General features: G+C 43.5%; 1 protein-coding gene across 1 annotated transcript in view; it reads left to right on the top strand.

Moving 5' to 3' along the window:
* The window catches only part of LOC132763540 (ectonucleoside triphosphate diphosphohydrolase 2-like), a 43,299-nt gene that overhangs the window by 13,713 nt on the left and 15,002 nt on the right, over positions 1 to 14,584 (top strand). The window contains exon 2 of the mRNA XM_060757109.2: positions 8,531 to 8,648. Coding sequence (XP_060613092.2) covers positions 8,531 to 8,648 — 118 coding nt within the window. The remainder of the gene's footprint in view (positions 1 to 8,530; positions 8,649 to 14,584) is intronic.

Below are 14,584 nucleotides of genomic sequence, written 5' to 3'. Positions count from 1 at the left end.
TCGATAGAGTCACAGGCTGGGAAGATGCGGGGAATGCCGTGGATGGAGCGTACCTGAATTTCAGGAAGGCCTTCGACAAAGTCCCTCATGACCTTCTGGCAAACAAACTAGTCCAATGTGGGCTAGGCAAAACTACGGTGAGGTGGATCTGTAATTGGTTAAATGGACGAACCCAGAAGGTGATTCTTCCCAATACTTCCTCTTCATCTTGGAAAGAAGTGACGAGTGGAGGGCCATCAGCAAGGTTCCGTCCTGGGCCCGGTCCTGTTCAACATCTTTATTTATTTATTTATTTTATTTACTTTGCTTATATACTGCTGTTCTCAGCTCGGGGGCGACTCACAGCGGTGTACAACATAGGAGCAACAAAATTCAAGACACAGTATAAAAACAATTCACAATCCAGCAATTATACAAAAACATCGTCATTACTACGAAAACCATCTTTATTAATGACTTAGATGAAGGGCTAGAAGGCATGATCATCACGTTTGCAGACAACACCAAATTGGTAGGGATAGCCAGAGGACAGGAGCAGGATTCAAAACGATCTTGACAGATTAGAGAGATGGGCCAAAACTAATAAAATGAAATTCAACAGGGACAAATGCAAGATACTCCACTTAGGCAGAAAAAATGAAATGCAAAGATACAGAATGGGGGACAATGCCTGGCTCGAGAGCAGTACGTGTGAAAAAGATCTTGGAGTCCTTGTGGACAACAAGTTAAACATGAGCCAACAATATGATGTGGCGGCAAAAAAAGCCTATGTGATTTTGGCCTGCATCAATAGGAGCATAGTGTCTAGATCCAGGGAAGTCATGCTACCCCTCTATTCCGCTTTGGTTAGACCACACCTGGAATATTGTGTCCTATTCTGGGCACCACAATTCAAGAGAGATATTGACAAGCTGGAATGTGTCCAGAGGAGGGCGACTAAAATGATCAAGGGTCTGGAGAACAAGCCCTATGAGGAGCGGCTTAAGGAGCTGGGCATGTTTAGCCTGAAGAAGAGAAGGCTGAGAGGAGATATGATAGCCATGTATAAATATGTGAGAGGAAGCCACAGGGAGGAGGGAGCAAGCTTGTTTTCTGCTTCCCTGGAGACTAGAACGCGAAACAATGGCTTCAAACTATAAGAAAGGAGATTCCATCTGAATATGAGGAAGAACTTCCTGATTGTGAGAGCCGTTCAGCAGTGGAACTCTCTGCCCCGGAGTGTGGTGGAGGCTCCTTCTTTGGAAGCTTTTAAACAGAGGCTGGATGGCCATCTGTCAGGGGTGATTTGAATGCAATATTCCTGCTTCTTGGCAGAAAGGGGTTGGACTGGATGGCCCATGAGGTCTCTTCCAACTCTTTGATTCTATGATTCTATGAATCATATGTATAGAAACACATCAAAAAACTGTTGGAAATGTAACGAACATGAAGTTAGCTTTTTCCATCTCTGGTAGAGTTGTAGGGAACCCCAGAAATATTGGAATTGGATTCATGAAGGATGTCAACAAATTTTTAAAAAGAATTTTTTAAGAAAACCGGGATATTATCTATTAGGAATTACAGATGCAGATATTCATTTGGACACGAATGAAGACATTTTATTTATATATAGAATAATGTATGCGAAATATTGGAAGCAGAAGGAAATACCGGAGAAGAACCAATGGATAAAAAAGATAATTGAAATTAGAGACATGGACACACTAACTTTTTTATTAAAGAGAAATTCAGGAAACCCGGTTAAACAAACAAATTGGAAACAGGTAGAGGAATATATAGAAAAGAGATGCAAAGAATTGTAACTGGGTTTACTTATAATCATGAATTACAAGAACAGATAATTAACTATCAGGAAGATTATACAGACAATAAAGCTGAAACACGTGCAGAATTAGAAGGAAGTAGCTGGATTTTTTCTTTTTTTCTTTTTTTCTTTTTTTCTTCTTCTTCACTTTTTGTGTATTTTTACTTGTGTAGATAAAAATAGTTCTCTCTTTACTTTCCTACTTTTCTTGAAAATTCTATGTTCCCCCTCTTTACTTGGTTATTATATTTACTTTATATTAATAAAATTATTTTAAAATAATTATAATAGTAATATGATATATTAAGTAGATGTAATATAATAATAATAATAATAACAATAACAACAACAACCTTAAACATCATCCAGATCATGACTTTTCAAACAGGCCTTCTTCTGCAATGCATAAGCCATCCGCTGCCCAAACAGAGCCTGACACTTGCTATTTAATTTTGTCCTTTTCAAATTGCTTTTGCTGTGTTTTTCCTGAATATCTTATTTAAATTGAGTTGGTTTTTAATTTTGCAAGAGTTGTTATGTTTTAATATTGTGTTGTTACCATTGTTGATATATTTTACTTGTATCTTATGTGCTATAGCATTAATACATGCTGTTTTGTAAGCTGCCTAGAGTCCCTTTGGGAGGGGGTGGTGGGGTATAAATACTGTTGTTGTTATTGTTGTTGTTGTTATAGCTTGCAAGGGGTAGGGCTCTTTTAAGGAAAAGGCCATCCCATAAAATAATATTATTATTATACTAATAACGACCTTAAACACCATCCAGATCATTGCTTGCAACGGAGGAGTTTCTTTTGAGGGAAAGGCCTCCCTTTTTTCTCTGCAAGGAGATCTATTTACGGCATTGATGCTTTGCAATCCCATAGATGGTCAGAAGGACGGGAGCGCTTGGAAAAGGCCCAACAGATGCCTCTCTGGGCTTTATTTCCATCGAAGGTCCGTCAGAGGTAGGTAGGTAGGTAGGTAGATAGATAGATAGATAGATAGATAGATAGATGGAATGATGGATGGATGGATGGATAGATAGATGGAATGATAGATAGATAGATAGATAGATAGATAGATAGATAGATAGATAGATAGATGGATAGATAGAATGATGGATGGACGGACAGACAGACAGACGGAAAGATGGATGGGTGGATAAATGGAATGAATGAATGAATGAATGAGAAAGAAAGAAGTATGGATGGATGCAGGCCCATAGCCAGGATTTTGTTTCAGGGGTGGGGGATGAGTTTGGTTCGGGGGGGGGGGCTGAGTCTGAGTGAAAGGGGGTCTACCCTAGCAAACCTTTTGTATCGTTACCCCAATACCCCCATGCATATGGGATATATTGAGTATGGTGATTAGATCATGATATGAATAAACATAACAGTTTAAATAATGTACTAGTAAGGCCTTCTCGCGGACGACCATCAGAAATTCGGGGGGGGGGGGGAGACACCCCCCCCCCCCCAGCTACATGCCTGGATGGATGGATGGATGGATGGAAGGAAGGAAAGATAGATGGATGGATGGATGGATGGATAGATGGATGGATGGATGGATGGATGGATGGATAGATAGATAGATAGATAGATAGATAGATAGATAGATAGATACACAGATACACAAATACACAGACAGAAAGGTGGATGGTTAGATGGGATGGGATGGGATGGGATGGGATGGGATGGGATGGTAGATAGATAGATAGATAGATAGATAGATAGATAGATAGATAGATACACAGATACACAGATACACAAATACACAGACAGAAAGGTGGATGGATAGATAGATGGGATGGTAAATAGATAGATAGATAGATAGATAGATAGATAGATAGATAGATAATCAATAGATAGATGGAGTGAAAGAAAGAAAGATGGATGGATGCACGGACGGACGGACAGACAGACAGAAAGATGGATGGACGGATGGACAGACGGACAGACAGAAGATAGATAGATACACCGACAGAAAGATGGATGGATAGATAGATGGGATGATAGAAAGAAAGATAGAACGAAAGATAGGTAGAATGATAGATAGATCGATCGATAGATCGATAGATAGATAGAACGTCAGAAGCCTTCCTGCGGCAGCATAGCCATCTGCCAGGAATGCTTTTGCCACGCCTTCCTTCCTGCAATAGCAGCAAATTCCACTGGACCAGATGGCCTTTGGGATTCCTCCCGGCTCTCGCACTCAGCCCCTGCACACCCGCCATTTGAAACACAGCAGGAAACGTGATGAATATGGAACAAAGGAACAGTGATTTTAAAATCATAGACAGACATAGACACACAGAGAGTCTGATGTAAAGTGCAGACGATGAACCACGTCTTGAGTTTAATTCAGTGGCTGCAAATGGTTGCAAATTTATCTATCATTTGCATCTATCTAGTCTCTTTTTAGAGAGATAAAGTTAGTTACTTACTTACTTAGACGATCCCTTGTAGTCCTCCAAGTGTAGTGTCCTGGCAGTGGGTCCGTAGGTGACTGGAGCCTTATTCTTGATCTGCATCTTCTCCCACAGTGAGGGCATCGGTTTCCAGGTGGAAGGCGGTCCCACTCGGGGTTGGCTTGACGCACCTTTCTCTTGGCACGTTTCTCTCTTTTGCCCTCCATTCGTGCCTCTTCAAATTCTGCAGCACTGCTGGTCACAGCTGACCTCCAACTGGAGCGCTCAAGGGCCAGGGCTTCCCAGTTCTCAGTGTCTATGCCAGAGTTTTTAAGGTTGGCTTTGAGCCCATCTTTCAATCTCTTTTCCTGTCCTCCAATGTTCTGTTTTCTGTTCTTGAGTTTGGAATAGAGCAACTGCTTTGGGAGACGGTGGTCGGGCATCCGGACAACATGGCCAGTCCAGCAGAGTTGATGGCGGAGGACCATCGCTTCAATGCTGGTGGTCTTTGCTTCTTCCAGCACGCTGACATTTGTGCGCCTGTCTTCCCAAGAGATTTGCAGGATTTTTTAGAGGCAGCGCTAATGGAATCATTCCAGGAGTTGCATGTGATATCTGTAGACTGTCCATGTCTCACAGGGTTGGGAGGATAATAGCTTTATAAACAAGCCCCTTCGTCTCCCTATGGATGTCCCAATCCTCAAACACTCTCTGCTTCATTTGGAAAAAGGCTGCACTCGCAGAGCTCAGGCGGTGTTGAATTTCAGTGTCAAAGTTGACTTTTGTGGAGAGGTGGCTGCCAAGGGAGCAGAAATGGTCAACATTTTCTAATGTTACACCATTAAGCTATATTTCTGGCATTGGAGAGGGATTGGCCGGTGACTGCTGGAAGAGCACTTTGGTTTTCTCGATGTTTAATGACAGGCCAAGCTTCTCGTATGTTTCTGCAAAAGTGTTTAGAGTAGGTCTTCTTCTGAATGCGCACAGATGACGTTGTCATCAGCATACTGGAGTTCTATAACAGATGTTGTTGTAACCTTGGTTTTGGCTTTCAGTCTGCTGAGGTTGAACAGCTTGCCATCTGTCCGATAGATGATTTCCACTGCGCTGGGAAGCTTTCCATCAACAAGATGAAGTATCATAGCGATGAAGATGGAAAATAAGGTTGGGGCGATAACACATCATCACTGTTTGACACCTGATTCCACCTTAAATGGGTCGCTTTGGGAGTCATTGCTGTCCAAGACTGTTGCCATCATGTCATCATGGAGGAGCCACAGGATGTTCACAACCTTGTTAGGGCACCCGATTTTCTGGAGGATGGTCCAGAGAGCGCTGCGATTCACTGTGTCAAATGCCTTTGCAAGGTCGATGAATGCCATGTACAGAGGTTGATTTTGTTCCCTGCATATTTCTTGGAGCTGTCGTGCAGTGAAGATCATGTCCACGGTTCCTCTGGAGGGGCGGAAGCTGTTCTGGGATTCTGGGAGGGTGTCTTCTGAGAGGAGCAGAAGGCGGTTTGCAAGGATTCTTGCGAGGATTTTCCCAGCAGAGGTTAGGAGGGAGATACCTCGATAGTTTCTGCAGTCTGTTCTTTCTCCTTTCTTGAAGAGGGTGATGATGGTGGCATCCTTGAAATGTGCTGGGATTTTCTCAGTCACCCACACTTTTTCTATGAGCTGGTGGAGTTGGTGAGTCAGCTCAGGTCCTCCCTCTTTCATCAGGGATCCCATCAGGTCTGCTGGCTTTGTTTGTTTGTTTGTGGGGGTTTTTTTGGCTAATGGCATTGTTGACTTCTTCCATACTAGGCAGTGCTGCAAACTCATCCCTGGTTTGTTGTTGCGGATTTGTTAGAGAACCTCTTCAGCCACATTGGAGCTGCGATTCAAAAGGCTTTGGTAGTGTTTGTTCCAATGTAGTGCAATTGATTTTTGGTCCTTCAGAAATATGGTTCCATCTGATGAGCGTAGAAGCTGTATGCCATGGTTTCTTGGTCCATAGATGATCTTTGTGGCTTTGAAAAATCCCTGAGCATCATGGGTATCTTCTAGGTGTTGAGTTTCTTCAGCCTTCTTTGTCCACCAGATGTTCTTGAGTTCTCTTGTCCTTGTTTGGACCTCAACTTTTGCATTGGCATAGATAAAGTAGGATACAAATGATGATGATGATGATAAGATCGAACTGTACCCAGTTCTTTAGGGACTGCACCCAGTGTGCCAATCACCACTGGCACCCCCTTTTGGAATATTTAATAGTATAATAATAATAATAATAATAATAATAATAATAATAACTTTCTTGGGATATGTCATAATAATAATAATAATAATAATCAGCACACTGGGTGCAGTGCTTAAAGACCTTGGCCTGCACCTAAATACAACCGGCTCTGACAAAACTACCATCTCCTAGCTGCAAAAGGCCAATCAACATAAATAAATAGGAGTCTATTGCCTAGATCCAGGGAAGTAATGCTCCCCATGCTCTATTTTGCCTTGGTTAGAGCACACATGGAATACTGTGTCCAATTCTGGGCACCGCAACTGAAGAGATATATTGACAAGCTGAAATGTGTCCAGCAGAGGGCGACTCAAAGGATCAACGATCTGGAGAACAAGCCCTATGAGGAGCGGCTGAAAGAGCTGGACATGTTTAGCCTGAAAAAGAGAAGGCTGAGAGGAGACATGACAAGGGCCATGTACATATAAATATGTGAGAGGAAGTCATAAGGAGGAGGGAGCAGGCTTGTTTCCTGCTGGTGTCAAACTACAAGAAAGGAGATTCCATCTGAACGTTAGGAAGAACTTCCTGTGAAAGCAATGGAGCTCTCTGACTCGGAGTGTGGTGGAGTCTCCTTCTTTGGAGGCTTTTAAATATAGGCTGGATGGCCATCTGTCAGGGGTGGTTTGAATGCGATTTTTCTGCTTCTTGGCAGAAGAGGGTTGGACTCTAGGAGTATAGGATTCTATGACTTGCATCTGCACATATTATTCGCCGATACATCACACAGTCCTAGACACTTGGGAAGTGTCCGACGTATGATCCAATACAGCAGCCAGCAGTGGACTCATCTTGTTGTGTATCAAGTGATAATAATAATAATAATAATATCTATGTATCTATAACAGCAGCAGCAGCTCTGTATCTATTTATTTATCTATATCTCTATCTATCATTGCATCTACCTATCCATTTATCTATCTTTCTATTTCTATCGATATAGAAGGGTTAAGGAAGAGGCAGTGGGCGGGATCATGCAAATTCCAAACCAATGGAGAGAGTCAGAAACACTGGGATGCCTGTGGTGGAGAAAACACATGAAATCTAGGGTGAAATGGTCCCTTTCGGAAAACCCTCACTTGGGTGTCGGGCAGTGTATGTTTGTGGAGGACGCTGGTAGGGCTCAGGGACATGTTGGTGGCACTCACTATAACCTGCAATGTCATGGGAGGGAGGGCTTTAGGTGGCTCCTCATAGGAGGGGAGCTATAGCTGTTTGTGGAGGCAGGAGCCTGTCTGTGTAAATGGACACCCCAGCCGCATACACACATACATATTTTCACTTTTAGGTTATAGATCTATATTTCTATCTCTCATTCTATTTATTTATCTATCTATCTATCCATATCCATCCATCCATCTTTCTGTCTATCTATCTATCTATCTATCATCTATCATCATTCCATCTATCTCTATCTATCTATCTATCTATCTATCTATCATCCCATCCCATCCCATCCCATCCCATCCCATCCCATCCCATCCCATCCCATCCCATCCCTCTATCTATCTATCTATCTATCTATCCTATCTATCTATCTATCTATCTATCTATCTATCATCATTCCATCTATTGCTATCTATCTATCTTTCCATTCCATTCCATTCCATTCCATTCCATTCCATTCCATCCCATCCCATCCCATCCCATCCCATCCCATCCCATCCCATCCCATCCCATATCTATCTATCTATCTATCTATCTATCTATTCATCCTATCTGTCTATCTATCTATCTATCTATCTATCCATCCATCCATCCATCCATCTATTATCATTCCATCTATCTACATCTATCTATCTATCTATCTATCTATCTATCTATCTATCTATCTATCTATCTCTATTATTCCATCTATCTATCCATTCATCTTCTATCTGCCTGCCTGCCTGCCCATCTATCTGCTTTTCTATGTATCCATGGCTCCATCTTCCTATCTATCGATTTATCTATTAGTAAATAGTATTGTGAAGCCAAAGCCAGTGGCCCAGCCTTCAGTACTTCCTCCCTGTGTTGTGTGCCTGTCTTTCTCCCTGGCAGTACGGGATCGTCCTGGATGCGGGCTCCTCGCACACGGCTCTCTTCGTCTACCAATGGCCGGCCGATAAGGAGAATGAGACCGGCATCGTCACCCAGCACAGCATGTGCGACGTGGAAGGTCAGCAGGTCCTCTCGGCAGTTTTCATACTTTCATTATGGTGTTTTATACTGTTTTAGTGGTCATTTGAAATCATTTTAGTAGTATATTATTTTTAATTGTATTGTAACGCTTTTGGTGTTCTCTGCTTTGAGTCTCCTTGTGGAGAGAAAAGGAGGGGTATAAGTAAACATAAGTAAGCATAGTTTCCCCTTGACATGAAGTCCAGTCATGCCTGACTCTTGGGCTCATCTCCATTTCTAAGCCAAAGAGCTGGCATTGTCTGTAGACACCTCCAAGGTCATCTGGCCAGCATGACTAATTAGAAGTGCCCTTACCTTCCCCACCTATTGATCTGCTCACATATGCATGCTTTTGTTCGCTAGGTTGACAGAAGCTGAGGCTAACAGTGGGAGCTCACCCCGCTCCCCGGATTCAAAACGGCAACCTTTTGGTCAGCAAGTTCAACAGCTCAGTGGTTTAACCCACTGCGCCAGCGGAGGGGCCCTGTAAATAAACAGTAGTAATAGTAATCATAATCATAGTCATATTTATTTATTACTAGCTTGTGGTGCCTGGGTTATTTGAGAAAAGCATTGTTTGTCTGTTCTCCAAGTTTAGTCTAGATCCAATGTCAGCTGGGTTCAGTGGGAACGGGTGAACTACAACTCCCATCTGCAAGTCCCATCATCCATAGTCCATCCTCCTCCAAACTGCGCCAGGATGTAGAGTGGGTTATGGGGGCTCTGGGTGCCAAGTTTGGTCTTGATAGTCATTGATGTGGTTTGCAGTGGTTTCAGGAAGTCCCATCATCCATAGTCTATCATCCCAGAACCTTACCAGGATGTAGAGTGGGTCATCCGTGGTCCGTCTTCCTCCAAATTACACCAAGGTGTAGAGTGGGCCACAGTGTTCTGTGGGAAGTGATCTGGGTAAAGGTACTATAAATCCCATCATTCGTGGTCCAGCTTGTCCCAAACTGCACCAGGTTGTAAAGTAGGCCATGGGGGGGGGGGGGGGGGTCTGTGTGCCAAGTCTGATATTTATCAATCATTGTTTATTTATTTATTTATTTATTTATTATTTGAACTTATATGCCGTCACTCCCCTGGGGCTCGGAGCTGCTTACAAGAATGGCTAAAATCTAACACAATTTAAAAACAATTTAAAACAATTTAAAAACAGCAATATCAAAAATCAAAGGCCTGTTGAAACAGATATGTCTTACAGGCCCTGCGGAAAGCTGGTAAGTCCCGCAAGGCACGAACTTCAGGTGGCAGAGTATTCCAGAGTGATGGTGCCAATTGTTGAGGGTCATAGTGGTTTGAATTTTTTTAAAAACATTTGAATTTGAAATTTTTTCTTGTCAAAGGCTCAGTTCAGGTTTTATTTTTTAATATTATTATTATTATTATATTTTATTTTGAATTGTGAAAAAAATCTCTTTAAAAATATATTGTTTTATTTTTTTAAAGTGTTGAGTTTGGAAAATTTCCTCTTCAAAGGCTCACTCCAAGTTTTAATTTGTGTGTCAGACACACATACACACAGTATATATATTGAATTATGATTTTTCTTTTGGAATTTTAAAATTACAAAATATTTTAGTTTCTTATTTTTTGAAATGTGAAAAATTATGTTTGGAAAATCTTTCCCATTGTGAATTTTGAATTAGTATATATTCCCAGGTGGCAAGATCAATAAACAAATATATTTAAACAAACAAGTGAATGAATGACTAAATCTGGATATGCGAATGCCATACTGATTGAGAGATGGAGAGGCCATCATTGAGTTCCTGGTGTATTCCTTCCTTTTGTTGCGACACCCCTTTTGCCCGGAGACAAAGGCCTGGCTCTGCCATGCTGGATTTTCCAGTTCTGGAGTTGGCACAGCCGCCCTTTCTTCTTCTCCTTTATTCTTAATCTCCTTCTTGTTGTGATTGTTGGATTAAATGGGGCAAAAGGCCCATTCAGGGCTTTGGAAAGAGAGGCCGGTTGGCGCCAGTTGGGCAGAGAGACACAAAAGCGCCAGGTGCACTGGCTTTTCCTCAAGGTGGAAAGAAGGAGGAAGGAAGGAAGGAAGGAAGGAGATAAAGGGAGTGGCAGAGAGATAAAAGCAGGCTGGCAGGCATTTAGTCCACGAAAGCCTTCCTGACAGATGGCCATCCATACAGCTCCTGCTTAAAGGCCTCCAAAGGAGGAGTCTATGCCCCAGGCGGGCTGGCTCCTGGATTCTATGATATAGCCGTCATCTATCTATATCAGTGGTTCTCAACCTTCCTAATGCTGTGACCCCTTAATACAGTCCCTCATGTTGTGGTGACCCTCAACCATAAAATTGGCATGAATACTCAATATGGCCAAAATGGAGTTTGGTTTTATTTGTCGTGTCAGGACAGCCAGTCAAATTATATTACATTTCTAACAGAACAAAGCAAACAAAATTTGTGAGTTTGTGAGTTTGACCAGTATCTGGCCACTTGGAGTGCCTCTGGTGTTGCTGCAAGAAGGTCCTCCATTGTACATGTGGCAGAGCTCAGGTTGCATTGCATTGCAGCAGGTTTGCTCTTCTCCACACTCGCATGTCGAGGATTCCACTTTGTGGCCCCATTTCTTGAGGTTGGCTCTGCATCTCGTGGTGCCAGAGCGCAGTCTGTTCAATGCCTTCCAAGTCACCCAGTCCTCTGTGTGCCCAGGAGGGAGTCTCTCATTTGGTATCAGCCATTGGTTGAGTTTCTCGGTTTGAGCCTGCCACTTTTGGACTCTCGCTTGCTGAGGTGTTCCAGCAAGTGTCTCTGTCAGGCATGTAGTCGGGGGGGGGGGGCTTGAGGGACTTCAGCCCCCCCCCCCCTGAAATTCTCATGGTGGTTTGCGAAAAGGCCTTACTGGTGCATTATTTAAACTGTTATGTTTATTCCTATCATGATCTGATCACCATACTCAATATATCCCATATGCATGGGGGTATTGGGGTAACAATAAAAATGGTTTGCTAGAGTAGACCCGCTTTAACTCAGTCTCAGCCCCCCCCCCCCCCCGAAACGAAATCCTGGCTACGCTACTGGTCTTTGTAGATCTTAGAAAACTATTTCTAGATTTAAGTCATTGACGTGCTGGCAAACAGGGGATGAGCTGGAGATATCGCTGCCTTGGTCCTTTCACTATTGGCTGCTACTTCCCGGCGGATGTCAGGTGGTGCAGTGTAATTTCACTAAGCAGTGTAATTTCTCCAGTGGTGTAGGGCGCAGACACCCTGTGATAATGCAGCATGTCTCATTAAGAGCCACATCCACTGTTTTAGCGTGGTGAGATGTGTTCCACACTGGGCATGCGTACTCAGCAGCAGAGTAGCACAGAGCAAGGGCAGATGTCTTCACTGTATCTGGTTGTGATCCCCAGGTTGTGCCAGTCAGCTTTCTTATGATATTGTTTCTAGCACCCACTTTTTGCTTGATGTTCAGGCAGTGCTTCTTGTAGGTCAGAGCACGGTCCAAAGTGACTCCCAGGTATTTGGGTGTGCTGCAATGCTCCAGTGGGATTCCTTCCCAGGTCATCCTCAGAGCTCGGGATGCTTGTCTGTTCTTAAGGTGAAAGGCACATGTCTGTGTTTTAGATGGATTAGGGATCAGTTGGTTTTCCCTGTAATAGGCAGTAAGAGCACCTAGAGCTTCGGAGAGCTTCTGTTCAACCATCTCACAGCTCCCTGCTTGGGCGGTAATGGCACGATCGTCAGCATAGATGAAACTCTCTGTCCCTTCTGGCAGTGGCTGGTCATTTGTGTAGATCAGGGGTCCACAAACTTTTTAAGCAGAGGGCCAGGTCACAGTCCCTCAAACTGTTGGAGGACCAGATTATAATTTGAAAAATTAAACATGAATTCCTGTGCATGCTGCACATATCTTATTTGTAGTGTAATACATACTTAAAAACAATACAATAATTAAAATGAGGAACAATGTTAACAAATATAAACTTATTAGTATTTCAATGGGAAATGTGGGCCTGCTTTTGGCTGACGAGATAGGATTGTTGTTGTTGTTATGTACTTTCAAGTCGTTTCAGACTTAGGTTGACCCTGAGCGAGGGCCGGGTAAATGAACTTGGAGGGCTGCATCCGGCCCCCGGGCCTTAGTTTGAGGACCTCTGGTGTAGATGTTGAACATGGATGGAGCAAACACGCTCCCCTGAGGCAGGCCGTTCTTCTGTTTCCGCCATCTGCTTCTCTGGCCCTGGAACTCAACAAAAAAGCTCCTGTTTTGTAGCAGGTTTGGTGAAAATAGTTTGGTGAAAATAGACCTTGACATTTGGGAGCTATAGTTGCTGGGATTTACAGTTCACCTGCAATCAAAGAGCATTCTGAACACCACCAATGATAGAATTGAGCCAAACTTACCACACAGAAGCCCCATGGTCAACAGATGGTCTTTGGTGGCCCGTCTGACACCCCCCTTGCGACCCACTCAGGGGTTCCGACGATGGCGAAAGCACGAGGCGGGCAAGGGGGCTTTGCGTGAGGCCAGGCCTCGCGCGAAGGAGCCCTCGCCTGGCCAGCACCCTTGTGGCGGGGCCAACAGAGGTGGCCTCGCAACCCCTCCAAAATGGCCAGGCGATCCCCCTGGGCGTCGCGACCCCCAGGTTGAGAACCACTGATCCATATAAATAAAAATATCATGTTCATTTGAAGGATTAACATAAGTCAAACACCACTGGGCAAATTTGGACACAAGACACCTATCAGGCCACTCATAAAAACACTGAAAAACACAACAGAAAGGACTTAAAGAGCCAATTTTTTTAAAAAAATTAAATTACAGTACAACGCATGTGCAAAACCACATATATACACATATACACACACATATATATACACACAAAACACATATACACAGACTGGGCCACAGCAATGCATGGCAGGGAACGGCTAGTTCTTATACATACATACATACATACATACATACATACATACATCTCAGTTATGTCTGTGACTGTATGGGCGTCTGTCAGGATGGATCAGATGGTGGTTGTACTGGATGGCCTTTATACATACATCTCAGTTATGTCTCTGATTGTATGGGCGTCTGTCAGGATGGATCAGATGGTGCCTGGGGGGCTGGGGTTGTACTGGATGGCCTTTAGGAGTCCCTTCGAACACTAGGATTCTATCTATCTATCTATCTATCTATCTATCTATCTATCTATCTATCATCTACCTCTATCTATCTCTTAAAGGCTGGCCTGGATGGCCATTGGGGCCCCTTCCAACTTTAGGAATCTGTCTACATGTCTGTCGTGTATCTATTTTTTATCCGTTTATACCTATCTCTAAGACACCTTAGGGTTAAATGGCTGAGCTGCTGAACTTGCTGATCAAAAGGCCGCAGGTTCAAATCCGGGGAGCGGTGTGAGCTCCTGCTGTTAGCCTCAGCTTCTTCCAACCTAGCAGTTCAAAAAAATGCAAATGTGAGTAGATCAATAGGTACCGCTCCAGCAGGAAGGTAAGGGCGCTCCATGAAGTCACATGATCTTGCAGGTATCTACAGACAACGCCGGCTCTTCAGTTTAGAAATGGAGAAGAACACCAGAGTTCCAGAGTCAGACTCAACTAGACTTAATGTCAGGAGAAACCTTGACCTTGACCTTCTATCTATCTACCTAACTATCTATCTAGCTATCTCTTCTGGGTCAAACTGGATGACCTTCAGAGGTCCCTTCCAAGTCTAGGATTCTGTGGCCCTGCAGCCCCGTTTTTCCCCCCATGAGCCTGAAAATATTCATGAGATGAGGCTGGACGGCCATCTGTCGGGAGGGCTCATCCAGCTGGGGCTTTGCTGGAGCCTCCTACATCCCGGAGCAGAGAGGGCGCTGAGCTTCCTTCTTAAGGTGACATTGTGTTTTGAATGCCTAAACTGGCGTTGACAATGAAGGTTCTCAGGTCAATCCTGGATGTCTTGTTTG

The sequence above is a fragment of the Anolis sagrei genome, chromosome 11 (assembly GCF_037176765.1).
Source record: "Anolis sagrei isolate rAnoSag1 chromosome 11, rAnoSag1.mat, whole genome shotgun sequence".
Classification (NCBI taxonomy): Eukaryota; Metazoa; Chordata; class Lepidosauria; order Squamata; family Dactyloidae; genus Anolis; species Anolis sagrei.
The sequence above is the reverse complement of the archived record's forward strand: the minus strand, read 5'-3'. Positions and strand labels throughout refer to the sequence as shown.